The 18,356-nt window shown below is 35.9% G+C and overlaps 1 protein-coding gene and 1 pseudogene across 2 annotated transcripts in view; one reads left to right on the plus strand and one right to left on the minus strand.

Moving 5' to 3' along the window:
* AP1G1 (adaptor related protein complex 1 subunit gamma 1) overlaps positions 1 to 18,356 on the minus strand; it is an 89,264-nt gene that overhangs the window by 40,910 nt on the left and 29,998 nt on the right. For both annotated transcript variants that reach the window (XM_055412394.2, XM_088830661.1), the window contains exons 3-6: positions 9,656 to 9,780; positions 5,589 to 5,730; positions 3,439 to 3,535; positions 2,236 to 2,312 (exon numbers count right to left, since the gene is read on the minus strand). In XM_055412394.2, the coding sequence (XP_055268369.1) occupies positions 2,236 to 2,312; positions 3,439 to 3,535; positions 5,589 to 5,730; positions 9,656 to 9,780 (441 nt within the window). The remainder of the gene's footprint in view (positions 1 to 2,235; positions 2,313 to 3,438; positions 3,536 to 5,588; positions 5,731 to 9,655; positions 9,781 to 18,356) is intronic.
* LOC148774376 (zinc finger and BTB domain-containing protein 35 pseudogene) lies at positions 9,842 to 11,532 on the plus strand (annotated as a pseudogene).

Consider the following 18,356-nt stretch of genomic DNA (forward strand, 5'->3'; position numbering starts at 1 on the left):
TATTTATTGCACTTCATTGATAAATCATTTAAGATTAAAACCCCATTTCAAAATGTTTGCCACAATAAGAACCTTTCCAGTCTCCAACTACAAACTCAATTTAGCTATATAAATAACTCTAATCACCTAACATTAAGAATCGTTCAAAGCAAACAGAATCTTTATCTGTCTTAGAGGCAATCAGAACAGCCCCAACTTTGCTGCAACTCAATTATCTTTTTCTCATTGAATCCGGATTCCTCTCTAAGGGGATCAAGACTGAAACAAAAGCCAGCTGGGCCCAAGGAATGCACTCAAAACACAACACTAAGTCTACTGCTGAAAATAAGACAACATAATCTGTGTGAATAGAATTAAGCACTTCGTAAGTCACCTAAACAAAAATCTAATTTGGACAACTCCAAGATTCAAACAAATCTAAGCTTATAATGGCCTGTAAATTCTAAACAGAATCCTCATTAAATCTATCAACTCTGGACAGATTCAATTATAAGTCAGAATAATATAACTGTATAAACTGCTTTAAAATGTAATAAAACTGGGACCATCTAGTGACCAAGTTCTGCACTAAAAAGTAGTTTGCCTTGCATACTTCTCAATGGTCTACTTTTTTGTACTACACACAACCTTCATTATTTTTTTAAATCTGGTTTCTGTCTCAGAAAAGTTCTTTTTCCTTCGGCTACTAAGCTCACACCACATAAGAGCACCCTGGGACAAAAAGCACAAATATCTCTAAGTATTCAGCATACAAATTCTTGGAACCAAGCTTTATTTTTCAGACAAAAAAGCAAGTTACTAAAACTGATGACAAGACAAACAAAATAAAATGACAAAGGGAAAAGCTGCAGCCATGAAAATCAGTTGATGCCTACCCACTCTACCTCAAAAATCTTTTAACATTCCAAAACTTCAAGGCAAGATCGAGTGCAAGTCAGAAGGAAATTAAAGCTCTAAGTCTGAACTGAAAGTTCAGAAGTACGTACTGAGCTTTTTAAAGTATGAGGTTACCCAGACATGGTTCTAAAGTGTATCTACTTCAAAAAGAAGCAGTGTTTGGTGTTTTGGTTCCAAATTGACCTGGACTGCCAGTACCAATGCCACTGGGAAACTGCTCAGTTTCTCAGGTGAAGATAAAGGAAAGGCAGAGAAGGAGGCTTAAAAATCAGGAAAGGCTGCAACTGAAATCCAAGGCTGACTGTGGAGTCAGGAGTTTAAGTGACAAGACAAAATCTGGACTAAGGAGTTAGCCAAAAATGCTATGACAAATAACACAGTATTAAGCACAAATTCAGCATTAGTATAGTTTTTAAGCCACATTTGTGGATGGATACATAAAAGCTACTAAGGACCTAATGCCAGCATGCACCATCTAAATGAGGGTTAATTCTTACCTTTTCATTCTAACATACAGCAGGATTCCAAACAGACAACAGGAACAAAACATACAAAGCAAGCATTAGGGACAGATACGGGCCTCATACTATTTTTATAATAATTTAATCAAGACATGACCATCTAAGGAGGAAAAAAAAGCCCCCCCGCCAAGAGCTGCTATTAAAGCCTCATTAGATCTAAAGTACAAAGTAAACCCAATATATGGAGTGGTCAGCATCCTATAAAAGGAACTGAATGCATGTAATTACACAAAAAACAGTCTTTCTCTGAGTACTGCTTACTAGTGTCTTCTGAAAGGAAGTGGAGAAAACAAAAATTTCCATTCTAGAATGCTCTAAGAAAGGGAGGGAAGGACTGCAGAAAGCTAGAGACATCCACCACTGGAGTCACCACAGCACAGAATGAACAGTGGGGGACGATGTTAGGTAAAAGTAATGTCAAATCTCAGTTTGCAGTTTTCACCTTAGGGGAAAAAAAAAACAACAAGAAATCACCTGCCTTAAAGCACACACACACATACACACACACAATTCCTGCTTGTAATTCTGACCTCAGGTTACATTTCCTAACTTCAGTGTGAAAATAGTAGATAAAGCACATGAGAGATCAGTGTGTCTGCCAACGAGAGAAGACTTCTATTACGAAAGGGGAGACACTGTACTACTGCCAGTTCTTACATGCCTAAAGCGGACTTCCTACCAAACAGAAGGGTTGGTTAAGTCCTTTACTCAGTTCCATACCTTTCTTTCAAAAGAAAATTCCTAAGTGAGAAAATCATGTACTTTAGGAAAATCATTTTCAATCAAGAGAGGCTTAGATATACAGAATGGCACCTACCTTTCTGAAATGTGCAAGCATGTCTGGGCTTCGCTCACACATTTCTGTGAGGAGAACTACAGAAGTGTGAAGGACACCTGAAAGAGAAGAGCCAATGAAAACTAAAAATGAGGCTGTCTCTTCAGTTTCATAGCACAGGGCTTTCAGTTCTGAAGGTCAATTCCAAAAAGGTAGCTGCTACTTTTGTTTCTTAATCTCCCAAGAATCTAAGCATTGAGGTGAATACAAAGAAGGTATTCATAGATACCTGCTGATTTAACACAGATGATTTCAGTCAAATCAGAATATTCTAAAGTTATGTGGCCAAAATAACTGCTTAAAAATGACATCCAATGCACAAGCCTCTCCATTTGAGAATATCCATAAAGACACGCTCAGCCAACATAAACTGGATATCACCTGCTCCAGATTTAGTAAGCTCTTAGCTGATTTTTGAAAGGTATTTCAAGAAGAAAAATCTTACTAAGATTTTAAATTTCCAGACAAAATATAGTTATGAATGACAAAGTAAATTTGCTTGTTCAAGAGTGAGTGAAAAGACTCACATACTTTACACTAAATATGTGCCCTAAACATTCATTTATTCAACCAGTATATTCTGAATCTTCTAGGCAGAGGACTGCATTGATCAAATTAAATACATATCATCATTTTTTTTTCTTAGCATTTAGGACACAAGAATTTTCTTCACTCAGAATCTGTTTCATTAAATTCAAAACAAGAATAAAATGTTCAGTAAAGATCAGCCACATACATTCCATCTAATTCCTCAGAAGTTTTATATATCTGAGTACCCATTACAAATTCCTGTTACAAGTAACCTACAAAAGAGTTTCACAAATCTTACACTACAATGGCAAAGAGATAAAGAAATAAGCCAAGAAGTCAAAAGGTTTCACACATGAAAGTCAAGGCTAGGATCATTTGCAAGTACACTGAGTATTAGTTAATATAGTATTTTTGATAAAATAAAAGGGGACCAGAAATGAAAAACAAGCTTACTATAAAGGGATCAATCTCTAATTACAAAACTAGTATTTGAGAGTAGAAGAGAGATTCAACCCATTGGCCCTTCCTGGAAAAGGTGTCCAAGCACAGCAGAAAGCTGAGTCCACTGTGTGAGACAGAGGCCAAGACTGCCTGAAGACTATTCTCTTTCCCCTTCTTCCTCAGTACTTCACGAGTGCATCCAAATCACATTACCATGGTTCTTTTCATTCAACAAATTTTTTGTTGCTGGTAAAAACATCTCCATAAGTTCAGGAACCTTCCTGATGACATGAACAGCACAAAGTGCTGCCTACAAAAAAAAAAACATAAAAAGGACAAAAGAAAATTTATTTCAATTAAAGTCAGGACAACCAATCTTACAAACAAAAGAACCTTGTCAATCAGTTCACCTACATGAAAAAAGAAAGAAGTTATAGATCTGATTATTATCAAGATTTATTAGTTATTAATTGGTTCAGTTCAGTTCAGCCACTCAGTCGTGTCCGACTCCTTGCGACCCCATGAATCACAGCATGCCAGGCCTCCCTGTCCATCACCAACTCCCAGAGTTTACTCAAACTCATGTCCATCGAGTCGAAGATGCCATCCAGCCATCTCATTCTCTGTCGTCCCCTTCTCCTCCCGCCCCCAATCCTTCCCGTCCAATTTATACTACTGCATTAATGAGAACCATTGGAAGGACTGATGCTAAAGCTGAAACTCCAATACTTTGGCCACCTCATGCGACGAGTTGACTCACTGGAAAAGACTCTGATGCTGGGAAAGGTTGGGGGCGGGAGGAGAAGGGGACGACAGAGAATGAGATGGCTGGATGGCATCACCAACTCGATGGACATGAGTTTGAGTGAACTCCGGGAGTTGGTGATGGACAGGGAGGCCTGGCGTGCTGTGATTCATGGGGTGGCGGAGAGTCGGACACGACTGAGCGACTGAACTGAACTGAAATGAATTGAACTCACCTGTCTCTTTGGTCATATATTACCAAATAAATGGACAACTTTTTTCAACCAGACCATCTGTTAACACGAGCTTACCAACTATGCTAAATATAATTTATCTGCAGCTTTGCAAAGTTAAAAAATAAAGACTCTGCTGTGATCATTGTTCTGAGTAAGAAAACCAGTAGATTTTATAAAAACACTATGCAGGTGAAAGATACATATATTGCAGATGCTTTAAATCTGCTGCTACTTTTAATAATACCTATACTTTCTCCATTCACCCTCTACTGAAATCAAGAAAATCATTTGAAGGTTACTTAGTATCTTAGTTAAGTCTCTCTGTTAGCCAATCTCTACTAAAGAAAAATGACCCTAGTGTGTTCACAGGAAAGAAAGGGACATTCAAACACTGATTTCAGTTACTCTCCTCTGACTCCCGCAAAGGAACCATAACTACTACTTGTTGGAATTGAATATCATAATTTAGATAGATTAATAAGAAAAGATTTCCGCTATTTCTTCCCATGCTACAGTTGAGGAAAACAATTTTTTCCTAATCTGCAGGGATATTTTATTTAATACTAATGTAATCTTTCTGAACAAGAGCAGCCCACACATTCTTTAAGAGAAAGGACTGGCTTTGGCCTATAGCCATCATTAGCAACACATGATCCTGAAAAACAGCTTAGCCCTTTTAACAGCTTTGTCTCACACCATTAAATGCAGAGGCACAGTCAATGACAATAAGACGATCTTATGTCATTCACTTCTAGAGTCCTAAATTTTATACCGCTTGTTTATGAAGGCTTTAAGATTCAAGCACGATAAAATAACAACAAAATATTTATATTCTAACAAATAAAAGCAGATAAGAGAATAAAATTGCTGTCTTCCATTACTATTCCACTTGGATATACCAATTTTAGGAAGGAGGTTCTAAATCATTCCCTAATAATTATCTAGGTCCCAAGGAACTGCACTTCCAAGATTCAGAGGCCCTAATACAAAGGCATGGGCACTAAAATAAATCTGTGACAATCTGTTCATTATCACTTCGTTTAACACTGGTCAGAATCAGGTAACTTAGGAAGTAATTAGGTATGCCATCTATTTGTTTGCTGATAAATAATTTTCTTGAAAAGTGAGGAATTAAGAGAATTAAAGTGTTCACAAATCATTTACCAACTGGAGAGTTAAACAGCAATAAAAAAAATCACCTCCAAAATTAGTATAAAAAATAGATTTTGACTTATGAACAACTGATTCATACACAGTCATTTAAACACATTTAATGCACAGAGAAATTTATATTATCACTTGCGCTTTCAAAAATGAATAATGTGCCTTCTCTCCAATTACTCCCTAATCCAAACACAGACATTCCATTTCATGGAAAGTTACCTTTTTTCTTAAGTAAGAGTTGGAGGTTTTCAGGAGTTTCTCTACCTCTCCTGCAAGATCTCTGCACATCTCTGAGGACCCCATGCAGCCGAGGGTACAAAGTGCTAGCCCTTGTACATACTGTGTGCTATGATTGAGATCACTGCAAAAGAAAGAAGGCGGCAGAAATAAATATGCCCTGTCTGATGCTCCCAATGAAGAAGCTTCACAATCTAACGAGAAAGCTCTGAATGATTCATGAGTTCTCTCATAAGGAAAATATTAGGATAATTTTTGCAAAAAAAATGTTTATTCTAACCTTATTATTAATACAAATTACAACACAGTAAACTGACTGACAGTTCGTTCTACATGCTTGCAACCCAGCATTTTCAAACACCACAAGTAACAGAAACTGTACAACATACTATCTATGGGATGCCAAAAGAACTTTCTTTACTAGCAATGACAGAATATGAAGCACAACTGTATCTTTTAAGATTTCAATATGTTCTACTACTAACTACAAAAAAGTAAGATATTAACCAAAATGTTAAAATAAATTTAGAAAACACAATCTCTACTGCAAGAGCATTTAAGATGAAAAAAAATCTTATGGTATAGTATTAACCTTGATATTAATTTTTACTTTTATTTATTCAAAAGAAGAAAAACAATAACTAAAAAAACAGCTAATTAAACCATCTTAAACTAAAGTAGATGTTACAGTGAGTCTCAATATCTAGTACTACCGATACAAAAAATTCTGTTTCTAACAGGCATTGATTACTGAACAAAATTATTTCTAAACCAGCCAGGAAGTATTTTCAGGAAAGTCGAAGCATTAAAAGTTTGAATAGTAAATGCATTTATGATTATAATCAACTCTTACTATGTGGAAGCTGAACTCCTATGTTGAGTCATGCTACTTCTACCAGCCTTAAGAGTATTTTCAAATCCTCTAGTTCAGTGGTTCTCAAACGGTGATTAGAGAATCTCTGCAAGTTCCCAGGACTGTTTCAGGGGGTCCATGAGATACAAACTACTTTCACAATACTAACTCATTATTTGTCAGCTTTATTGACATTTGCACTAATGGGGAAAACTAAGGCACATTAGCACAAATCAGGGAAGAGGCACCAAACTGCATTACCAGTCACTGAATTCACTGCCACACACTTACAGTGAAAGAAGGAAGGGAGGGAGGCAGTTTCACTTAATACTCCCCACGGTGGTGTTGTCTGCTGTTCAGTCACTCATGACAAAGCAGTAAAGGTGACTAGCTTAATTATACCTTGACTTTTTTCCTTTTTTAAGCCATGCCATGAAGCTTTTAGGATCTCAGTTCCCTGATCAGGGATTGAGCCTGGGTCACTTTAGTGAAAGCCCAGAACCCTAAGCACTAGGCCACCAAGGAACTCCCTCATACCTTGACTCTTGAGTGCACATTTTCCAATATTCTGTGTGACAAAATGGAAAGTACGCATGAATTACTTCTGATGCATAATGAAATAAGTGACAATCTCAGAGAAAAGCACTTGTGTATCTGTTTCACTTGCAAGCTAAACTACAAACCAGCTGCTTTTAAAATGAACATCATTTTTACCTGAAAAATAACATTAAGATGTGGTTATTTGGCAAACATTTTCTGGAAGAAGAGCCAAGTAAACCTATCACGTTAAGGGCAACAAGTGACAATATTTGTTGCTAATGATAAACCTAAGCTTTGAAAGCGAAAATTAGAATTTTGGAATATATGTATTGCCATCATGAACCTGACAGTCTATTAATACTTTAAAACTCAGTGAACCAATTTTCTCCAAATGCCTTAAACATGATGTTTAAAAACTATGCAAAAGAGTCAAATGTATGAATGGGTTTCAATATAACAAAAAAACAAACTTCACTGATAACAGTTTCAGATTCTATACTAACCTAATGAAACTACCACTTGTGGAGTCTGGTATGGTATCATGGAAGATTATCCATAATTATCTGAAAGATTAAAGCCCTCTTCCTTTTTCAAACGACATTATCTGTGAAAGCCCAGACCTTCATATACTTCAACCAAAACAAAAGAAAATGAATACAGAAGCAAATATAAGCATCTAACCTATTCTATTAGGTTAGATATTAAACATATTTGTAAAAGTGTAAAATAATGCCATTCTTCTCTCTGAATTGTTTTTGTTCTGGAAAATAGCTTATATTTCATAACAAAATGAATTGCTGTCAACACTGTAAAGGTTTCATTAACAATAATTTTGAATGAACCAATAAATGGTTTTTATCTTCCCTGAAGAACAAAGAAAGGAAAAGAAACAAAAGGAAAGGGTCAGTCAGGTTTGCTACTTTCTACTAATTTGAATATTTAAGATAAAAATTATTAATAAAATATTTTGTTAACTCTTCATTCATTTTTCAATGATTAAAAATATCTGTATAATGCAAGCTCTTAAAATACTGTGTCCGATTTTTAAAGATTTAAGTCCAAGATCATTAACGTCTTAAAAGTTTTTCTGGACCAATGAACAATGAGGTAAACATGCCATCATTAAACAGAAAAACTGCTAGTACACTATGATGTCCTACAATACAAACAAAAAGCAAGAGAACCTCAAAAATAAACTGATTTTAAAAAACTGAATGATCCAAAGTCCTTTGGCTGAATATAAACTGAAGCATCAGATCAATTCCCAACTATTAGTAGCTCTCTCCTAAATTCACTTGGGGCTTGGCTGGGTCTCATTACACACAAAGATTCATTCTTCAATTTTAATCAAGCTACAAACCTATTCTTAAGTTTGCTCAAAACCTGATGCTAGGCAGAACTGCCAAATTATCAGCATGTGATTAAAGGCTTGAGTAATAAGGGCAGCAGAGCATGTAAGAACAAAAATTAAAGAAACTTTCAGAGACTAGTCCAAAATAAGAGTATAAAATCATGTTAAATATCTAGAATGTAACCTCCATGACACCAAAGATTTCTGCCCACTTTTTTCATTCTCCATCCTCGGCACTTACAATAGCTCCTGGCATACAACAGGTATGTAATCAATGTTTGTTGAATAAATGAAGCGAGTTAGTATTTTCATTATTAATATTTATTTCAAGGCCAAAAAGAACAAAATTTTCCCAAATTAAGCTGCAGAATCAATGTATTTAAATGAGACACTATATTTTTTACAAGCAAATCATAACTCTCATTTTAAAATTTTTCATTATTGGGAAATTTTAAATTATAACATTTACCACAGCAAAATATATGAGTCCAATGTCTACAAACTGATCACCTATAAACCCCTGCTTCCTTCTGTCAATTACAGAAATACTGTAAATTAAAAATGAAATCTAAAAAAGGAGATAAACTGGCAGACATACCAAAACAAACCAAAAAGAACCTTAAATCAATAAGGCCATCAGAACTTTCATAGCTTTTTAACAGAAATTTATTATAAGAGGGATACTGAGAAGAACTGTTAATTCCCTACTTGCAGGTTTTCTACTTTTTCTAGAATGGCAAGCATTCCTCAGCTTCTAAGGTAAACACATAACTGGACTAGTAAATCAGTAAAGCACCTGTTAGAGAAAAAAGGACTTATGCACAAAAGCTCACAAGCTAAATACAACTGTCAGCAACTGAAATTTGCGATTAGACTGCTGACAAGCAAGACCTCTCTTTTTACCTTTAAATGGTATTCATTTAGAATATACTGGTAATTATTTAATAAATATGATGCCTCATAATTCATGGTATTCAAAAAATTCTATGGTAAGAAAGCTCAGATTTATCAATGCTTTTTCTATTCTATCAAAGTCCAAATGCTTATACATTGCTGAACAGTTGCTATGACTCAAGATGTACAACAATACTTTCATTTAAATTATCCCCTACAGTTTTACTTTTTTTCTACAGAAGTTTTAATCCTTTCCTTAGCCTCTTTATATATAAGCTCCAGAACCAAAAGCAACTCAATTATAGTCTAGACAGCAAATATAAAATCAACAAACAGAAGCCTCTGATGTCATATTATTAAAAAGACCTACAAGAACAAAGCAGTTATTAGAAGAAAGAAATTAAGACTTACTTCTTGATACAGTTGGTCATGAGAAGATGGACATCTTGTCTTTCGTCTAACAGTAGCATTGCCCCTAAATAGCCAATGCGTTTGTCTGTGAATTTTTGAGAGGCGATAAGCTTGAGGCACTCCAACTACAAATTAAAAAAAAAAAAAAAAAGAAATTAAGAAATTGCTACCACAATCAGGAAAACAATGTTTTTAATCCAGATTCAATGGATAATTAAAGTACAAGGTATAACCTATATCATCAAACCACTTAAATAAAAGGAAAAGACTTAAGATCTTTCAATATTTTAATGATAATAATCAAGCTCTGGAACAGAGTATCTAGTCAACGCCCTATCGTACTTGCCATCCAAATAATCTGTGAAGTTTATGTTAGATCTAAATATTCGTACAGACTACAGGAGTGTTATCATAAGGGTTTAATAAACCTTATTCTTAGTTTAATTCCTAGGGTACATTAAATGAGCACCTAACACATGTGTGTATTTAATGTCTGGTTCCTATTCTTATTATCAAAAGCTCAGTAACTGAAATGCACCCAAATGTCAAATAGTCCTAAACATCATGAAAGTACAATTAAAAAAGGATAATTAACTAACTTTAACATTATGTGGAAAAGTGCTAAATTTGAGGCTTGAACTATGAAGAGGAGAGGTTTTAAGAATCAAACAGAACTGGGAAAAAAATACACATATGTCAGTACTGTGAGAAGCAGTTTGATCACTTTGGACATTTTAAAGAGCATCTTCGAAAACATACAGGTGAAAAACCTTTTGAATGTCCAAATTGTCATGAACGATTTGCTAGACATAGTACCCTCAAATGTCACTTGACTGCATGCCAGACTGGAGTGAGAGCAAAAAAAGGGGAGAAAGAAGCTGTATGAATGTCAGGTCTGTAATAGTGTGTTTAACAGCTGGGACCAGTTCAAAGATCACCTGGTGATACACACTGGAGATAAACCCAACCATTGTACTCTGTGTGACTTGTGGTTTATGCAAGGAAATGAATTAAGGAGGCATCTCACTGATACTCATAATATTTCAGAGCGCCTGGTAACTGAAGAAGTTCTTTCAGTAGAAACACGTGTGCAAACTGAACCGGTGACGTCAATGACTATTATCGAACAAGTTGGGAAGGTGCATGTGTTACCACTGCTCCAGGTTCAGGTGGATACAGCACAAGTGACTGTGGAACAGGTCCATCCAGATCTGCTCCAGGACAGCCAAGTGCACGAGTCACACATGAGTGAGCTTCCAGAGCAGGTCCAGGTAAGTTATCTAGAAGTGGGGCGAATTCAGACTGAAGAAGGTACTGAAGTCCATGTAGAGGAACTGCATGTTGAACGGGTAAATCAGATGCCAGTGGAGGCACAGACTGAGCTTCTAGAAGCAGACTTGGATCAAGTGACCCCTGAAATCATGAACCAAGAGGAGAAAGAGCCTACCCAAGCAGATGCTGCTGAGGCTGCTACAGCAGAACACGAAGATGCGGAGGGTTTAGAGACCAAATCAACAGTGGATTCCCAAGCTGAAAAGGCAGGAAATGAGAACAGAACACCTATGCCAGTTTTAGAATGAAATAACAAATGCATATATTTTTAAATTTATGTGTTGGGTTTTTGAACTGATGATGGGCAGTGTGACTGTCCGTATGCTAACAGACATGTGGACCAAAGTTAAACTCTTTCCTGTTGTGCTGAACTGTTTCTATGGAAACAGACTGATTTTTCCCCCCACTTTGCCACAGAGGAGGGATCTTTCCCATAAGTGAATGGGAAGCTTTGAGAAGTATATTTCTGGAAAACTTAAATGGATTATATTCTTATTATATAGTTGGGTACGAATGTATATTTTCATTGTGGTAAGAGTTCTTACTGTCCCTGGTCATGTCCTTCCTCACGTTTTTTTTCCCCCCATGTTGTAAAATCAAATGTAAAATCATTAGAATACAAGTTTATGTATTCTGATGCATGTTACAAAATTTGAATATATAGGAAACAAGACTGCATGAAGAAATGTGCGTTGTTACTGTGCAGTTAAATTTTGGCTTCTGGCTTCCTTTAGTTTGAACAACATTCTTGTCTGCCCTGATTGATAGTCATAGATGTCATCTCTGCAACAGAAACAGAGTGGTGGTGGCAAATTTCTAGAATGTTTAAAAAAAAACACACACCCATGTGCCTTTTCAAAACCAACTAAACTTCTATAAAGCATCTCTAGTTCTTTCAAAATTTGTGTTGTAAGCAGTGTAGGTGATGCTTTAGTACTTTATATATTTTTTCTTATAATGACAGCTACCAATTCTTTTTCACTTAGGTTGAGAAATTTCGTTTAATGGCAGCTGAAGGGCCATTTTCAATTGGGAAAATTCATTTATATCTGTGGTAAACTTTATTTTGATGAAAAGTTGCACTAGTATTTTACCACCAGATGAAAACAAGATGAGCATCATTTAAAAATTAATGTATTTAAAATAAACTACAGAGAAAAACATGTATATATCAGGCTTTGTTTTGAATGAATCTTTTCCCCCAATCCTTAATGTAAAGATCTTGTGCTATAACTTTTAAAGCCATACAAATAAGAGTGCTAAACTGTGGACTTAAAAGTAGGTGTGTAAATATTTTTAATCAGTATTACTTGGAAAATAAAATATAACAACTACAGAAAATAAAAAAAAAAAAGAATCAACCAGTAAAAGCCACAGGAAAACTCACAAATAGAATTAACCTAAAATATTTTATATTATTTTCTCTTACATAATTCTTTCTTTACACAATCCTCAGAGCTTAAGAATCCATGAAGTTATTTACAATAGCCAAGATGTAGAAACAACCCATGTGCTCATTAAAGATGATTGGTTTAAGGTGTGGTGTGTGTGTGTCTGTGGTGTCTGTGTGTGTCTGTGTGTGCACGTGCGCGTGTGTGTACCTGCACGGGTGTACAATGTAGTATTAAAGAACAAAGTATTACCATTAGCAGCCACATGGATGGACCTAATTAAGTGAAGTGGAAGGCAAATGGTACATGATATTACTTACATGTGGAATCTAAGAAGTAATATAAATCAACCTACTTACAAAATAGAAACAGATCAAGGTAGAAAACTTACGGTTACCAGAGGGGAAGAGAGAGAGAGGGATAAACTAGGAGCAATTAACAGATACAAACTACTATACATAAAATAGATAAGCAACAATCATTTACTGTATAGCAGAGGGAACTATATTCATTATCTTAACACAATGAAAACTAATCTGAAATATATACTCACACATACGTATAACTCAATCACCTCACTGTACACTGGAAATACAGACAATATTGTAAATCAAAAATACTTCAATAAAAAAAGTCCCTGTAATTAGTCTCTCTACTTAGACTTTCTTGAACATCATAATCACTGATACATACTTTATCATTTCATCTTGACTAACAAGGAAGAAGCCAAACATTCCCTCTAGGGCAGTAGTTTTCAAAGGTCATATACACAAGTTAAAACTCTTTAAGAGGAGTTTTTCAAGCTATGCTCCCATTTAGAATCACTGCATTCCAAGGAAAGGGGCTTAGATGCAGACCAGTGTACATAGCAATGTGAGATCTCATGAGACTACTTCCCACACTAATCTGCCTGTAAGTATGAAAGTCAAATTGAGGAAAGTAAAAGAGTTTACAAATAAATCCGTCTTGAACTATTTAAAAACTGCTTTCTCAGTGTACCTACATTAAAAACACCAAAAGGTTGTGGGATGACTATAGCATCATGAGCAAGTCAAAGAAGCCTCTAAGAGAGAATAACCAGGATCCCAAGGAAAACTGAAATGTCTCTGAGATCAACAAAGATTATCTAACAACTCTTTCTTTCTATCTACAATTTAAATTTCAAAGAACAATTTCTGAAGTAGATGATTACAGTCATTCTTAAATGTCAGCAGAAAAGTAACTGCTGAGGTGAATGAGAAAATCACAAGTTAAAATATTAGAAAAATCTTTCTCTTTTTCAGACTGCAGTGAAAGAAAATGTTCTAAGAATCAAGATACCACCGAAATATTTATCATCCTTACTGAATCATGCTTTCGACAAACACCAAGCATTAAACAAATAAACCACCCAAAGTTTTTTATTAAGATGAACTAATGAGAACATTTTTAGGCATTAATATTACCTCATATTTTTAAAGGCCAAGTTTAAGAGTGTGTGTGCGTGCATGTGTGTCTGTGCGCCTCGCACGCTCAGTTGCGTCTGATTCCATGCAACCCTACGGACTATAGCCCACCAGGCTTCTTTGTCCAAAGAATTTTCCAGGCAACAATAAAGGAGTGGGTTGCCATTTCATCCTGCAGGGGAACTTCCCCAAACAGGAATCAAACCCGTATCTCCTGTGGCTCCTGCACTGGGCAGGCAAATTCTTTACCACTGAGCCACCTGGGACCACTGAGCCACCTGGGAAGCCAGGTTTTAAGGTAGACCAAAATTCATCAATGACTAGTGAGTACAATTTGCTGTTTTTTGTGACAGCTGTTAAAACTAACTAAATACCAAAAGAAAAAGTAAAATTAGAGAGACAAATACTAAATTCTTTCTTTTAAATATTCTCCATTGGTACAGTGACTTTGCTTCAAGAATAAGCTGCTGGGTTTTTTGTTTTTTAAGGTGACAAATCTGAGGGGAAAAATATAAGATTATATACTGGAAATGGTCTCTGAAATACATCTTCAGGTGAAGGACTGACTCTGATCACACTTCACACTTACGTAGCAGTGGCCAGCAACTGAACTCATAATGTACCACATGTCATTATTAAGACTGTTACAGAGTTTTCAAATATTGAAAAAGAAAATGACTGAAGCGGAACACAATAGGTGTGGGTAGTGAGGATAGGGCATTCATTTTTAAGCAGTCCTCACTAAAAACACAACTCAACACATAAGTTACAGAAGAAAAATAGTGACCAATTAAATGTATCCATTCCTTAGACAAAAACCTCAACTTCATCCCAGTACTTCTACTCCTCTTTTATAGCTACCTAAAACTTCCACCTGAAACATAGCTAACCCACATAATCTACCTTTAAATCCACCATAAACAGTCCACCACCAAGATAAAAGAAAGCTTTTGCTTTTACTCCAAAGTCTGTGAACAAAGCAAAAACAAATGACAAACTTAGAAAAACTACTTGCAACCAGACATGAAATCCTATACACAGGATTCTATACTTACTTTTAAAAAAGACCGACAAAGAATCGTGAAGAGACAGTTCAAACTAAAAAAATAATTGAAGTACAAAAGGAAGTTCAATCTCCTCACAAAACAAATGCAAAACCAAACAGGAAAATTTACTAAAGAAAAAAAAAAAAAATGGACCTGTACACCTGAAAAGGGTGAGTTATATAATATGCAAAATATGATTCAGTGAAGTTATTAGAAAAGAAAAAGAAATACAAATCAAAACCATACTGAGATATCACATTTTAACCTATTATATTAATAAAGATTTTTTTAAAGTGTTATTGGAACAGTGCAAGGACATTAGTAATGAGAGTATAAACTGGCACAAGATGTAGTGAGAAAGATTATATCTATGTACATTACAAACACACATATCCTTCTGACTCAACAAAGCCACTCTGAGGAACTGACAAAGCATTTATATTCACATATGAGCAAGATGATGGATATTATTCCACTGTTCAGTTCAGTTCAGTTCAGTCGCTCAGTCATGTCCGACTCTCCGCGACCCCATGAATCACAGCACGCCAGGCCTCCCTGTCCATCACCAACTCCCAGAGTTCACTCAAACTCATGTCCACAGAGTCGGTGATGCCATCCAGCCATCTCATTCTCTGTCGTCCCCTTCTCCTCCCGCCCCCAACCTTTCCCAGCATCAGAGCCTTTTCCAGTGAGTCAACTCATCACATGAGGTGGCCAAAGTATTGGAGTTTCAGCTTTAGCATCAGTCCTTCCAATGAACACCCAGGATTGATCTCCCTTAGAATGGACTGGTTGGATCTCCTTGCGGTACAAGGGACTCTCAAGAGTCTTCTCCAACACCACAGTTCAAAAGCATCAATTCTTCGGCCTTCAGCTTTCTTCACAGTCCAACTCTCACATCCATACATGACCACAGGAAAAACCATAGCCTTGACTAGACGGACCTTTGTTGGCTAAGTAATGTCTCTGCTTTTCAATATATTATCAAGGTTGGTCATAACTTTCCTTCCAAGGAGTAAGTATCTTTTAATTTCATGGCTGCAATCAGCATCTGCAGTGATTTTGGAGCCCAGAAAAATAAAGTCTGACACTGTTTCCACTGTTTTTCCATCTATTTCCCATGAAGTGATGGGACCAGATGCCATGATCTTCGTTTTCTGAATGTTGAGCTTCAAGCTGACCTTTTCACTCTCCTCTTTCACTTTCATCAAGAGGCTTTTGAGTTCCTCTTCACTTTCTGCCATAAGGGTGGTGTCATCAGCATATCTGAGATTATTGATATTTCTCCCAGCAATCTTGATTCCAGCTTGTGCTTCTTCCAGCCCAGCGTTCCTCATGATGTACTCTGCATATAAGTTAAATAAGCAAGGTGACAATATACAGCCTTGACGCACTCCTTTTCCTATTTGGAACCAGTCTGTTATTCCACTGTACTATTACTTTAAACAGTAAGACTGCAAATAAGTGTCCATTAATAAGACATCAGTTTAATAAATTATGATTCATATATAAATGGAATACCATGCTGGATTTACTAGCATGAACATGTCAGCAAAGCTGGAAAAAAAATATGTACAAGGAAGCTCTTTATATACTGGTATGGACTAATCTTCAAGATGGATTAGTAAGTGGACGGTGCAAACAGTATGTTACAATATAATTTTGGAAGAGGTAAGAATATATATGTCCACTGCCTGGAGATATATAAAGTATCTCTGGAAATATAGTCAAGAAATGAATACCACAAGTCACCTGTAAGGAGGGAAACTAAGTGACTGGAAGAGAATGGAAAGCAGAGTTTTCATCATATAGCCTTTTGTATCTTTTAAATTTTGCATCAGTGAACTGTCATTGTTTATTTCAAAGATGAATAATATTGGGCTGGGAGAAAAAAACTGCAGGACAAAGAGAACTTATGGTTAGAAAAGTTAATACAATAACATTATAATTAAACAGGAGAAAAAAAAAAACAGATGAAATCATTTGTTCTCCCTCCAAAGTTAAACAACATATGTTTCAAAAAAGCATTTAAGTCTTGGAATCATTTCATGAAAAAGCCTTCAAAAATTTAAGACCAGAACCCTATGCAAATATAACTCAGTAAATGGAAGCAATCAGCCTTTTAAAGATAATTTAAAATCATAATGAGCAATTACTGTGCTATTCTATTATATCTGTGATGCTATTGTAGGAGCCTGTTTCAGTACACTCCTTTCTTATCTCTATACTCCACAAAGGCTATGCTTCTTCTGCTGAGTTATTTTGTATTCTTCACCTACTAGCAATTTCTCCCTTAACAACACTCTCAATATACCTGCTTATCCACAGCAACCTTCTCCCTGTCTCCCCAACTATCATCCCAAAGGGCTGACTGTGACAACTCTCTGCTACTCACTGATTTTTTTTATATTTACTTTCCAAGTGTTCTGAGTCACTGGTGGTTTTGCTTTAATTTGGTAAGTTCCTGCTGTGCCCAAACCAATGTGCCAGTCATTTTCACTGATACTGTTAGAAGGACACATAAAAGAAAACCAGCATTTGAATATTTATCAGAAAACATATATACCATGACAGTCATGCACAAGCTACTGTGAAAACAGGGTAGGAAGGACACCAAATTCAGGTTAGAAACTGAAAGAAAAAATTCGAGAAAAGTTTCTATCTCTGTACATAACACAGAGTGGAAGAGAAAGAAAGCAATCGGAGTTAGGAGCTGAGTTTAAGACTGGTTTTAGCTAAGAGACCTAAGCTAGCTGTTTAACCAATCTGGGCCTAGTTTCTCATCACTAAGGTAACAGCCACATCAAGGAAGACAGCACCCTAAGAGCTGTCCTACATGCCATGTCTTCAAGGCATATAGCTACTAATTCTCTCCAGCTGATCCTTGAATTTTTCTCAGAATATTTTCTCAGCAGAAGCATTTCAAAACTCCAGACAGTCATTAGCAAAGAGCCTTAAGGGACTGAATTATCGGCCCCCTTTAGAACAAATACAGTAGATTTGGAGGCAGCAGATTAGAGGGAAAACCTAACAACTTAATTTTCTACATACTTTTTCTAGACTCAATGCTCCAATTTTCTTTGAATTTCAAAACAATTTTTAAAAGGATAATTTTACCAAGTTTCTGGCTTTGTCACATTTTTCTGAACCAAGTAGAAACACTGCCTTTTATCAACATTTAACCTGGTTGCCCTTTTAAAAAAAGCTGCATTCATGTTGTCAGCTTTTAGAATAATTTCCCAAAAGGTCAAATGCACATGTACACTTGCTTTTAACACCGAGCTTTATGATGTGAACACTCATCTCAATGACAAGATGCAATTAAAATATTGTAAATATTAATGGATCTGCAACTGACTGGTTAGGTCTTTCTAAAAGTTACTTTTATCTTATTTTAATATTCAGAAATAACTTTCTAGTTTACAAACACACACACACGTTTGAAGAACAAGGTTATAACTGCTTTACCACTACATAGACTGGCAAC

Source organism: Moschus berezovskii, chromosome 22 (genome assembly GCF_049115385.1).
Source record: "Moschus berezovskii isolate FMDL1 chromosome 22, NW_MosBer_1.0, whole genome shotgun sequence".
Taxonomy (NCBI): Eukaryota; Metazoa; Chordata; class Mammalia; order Artiodactyla; family Moschidae; genus Moschus; species Moschus berezovskii.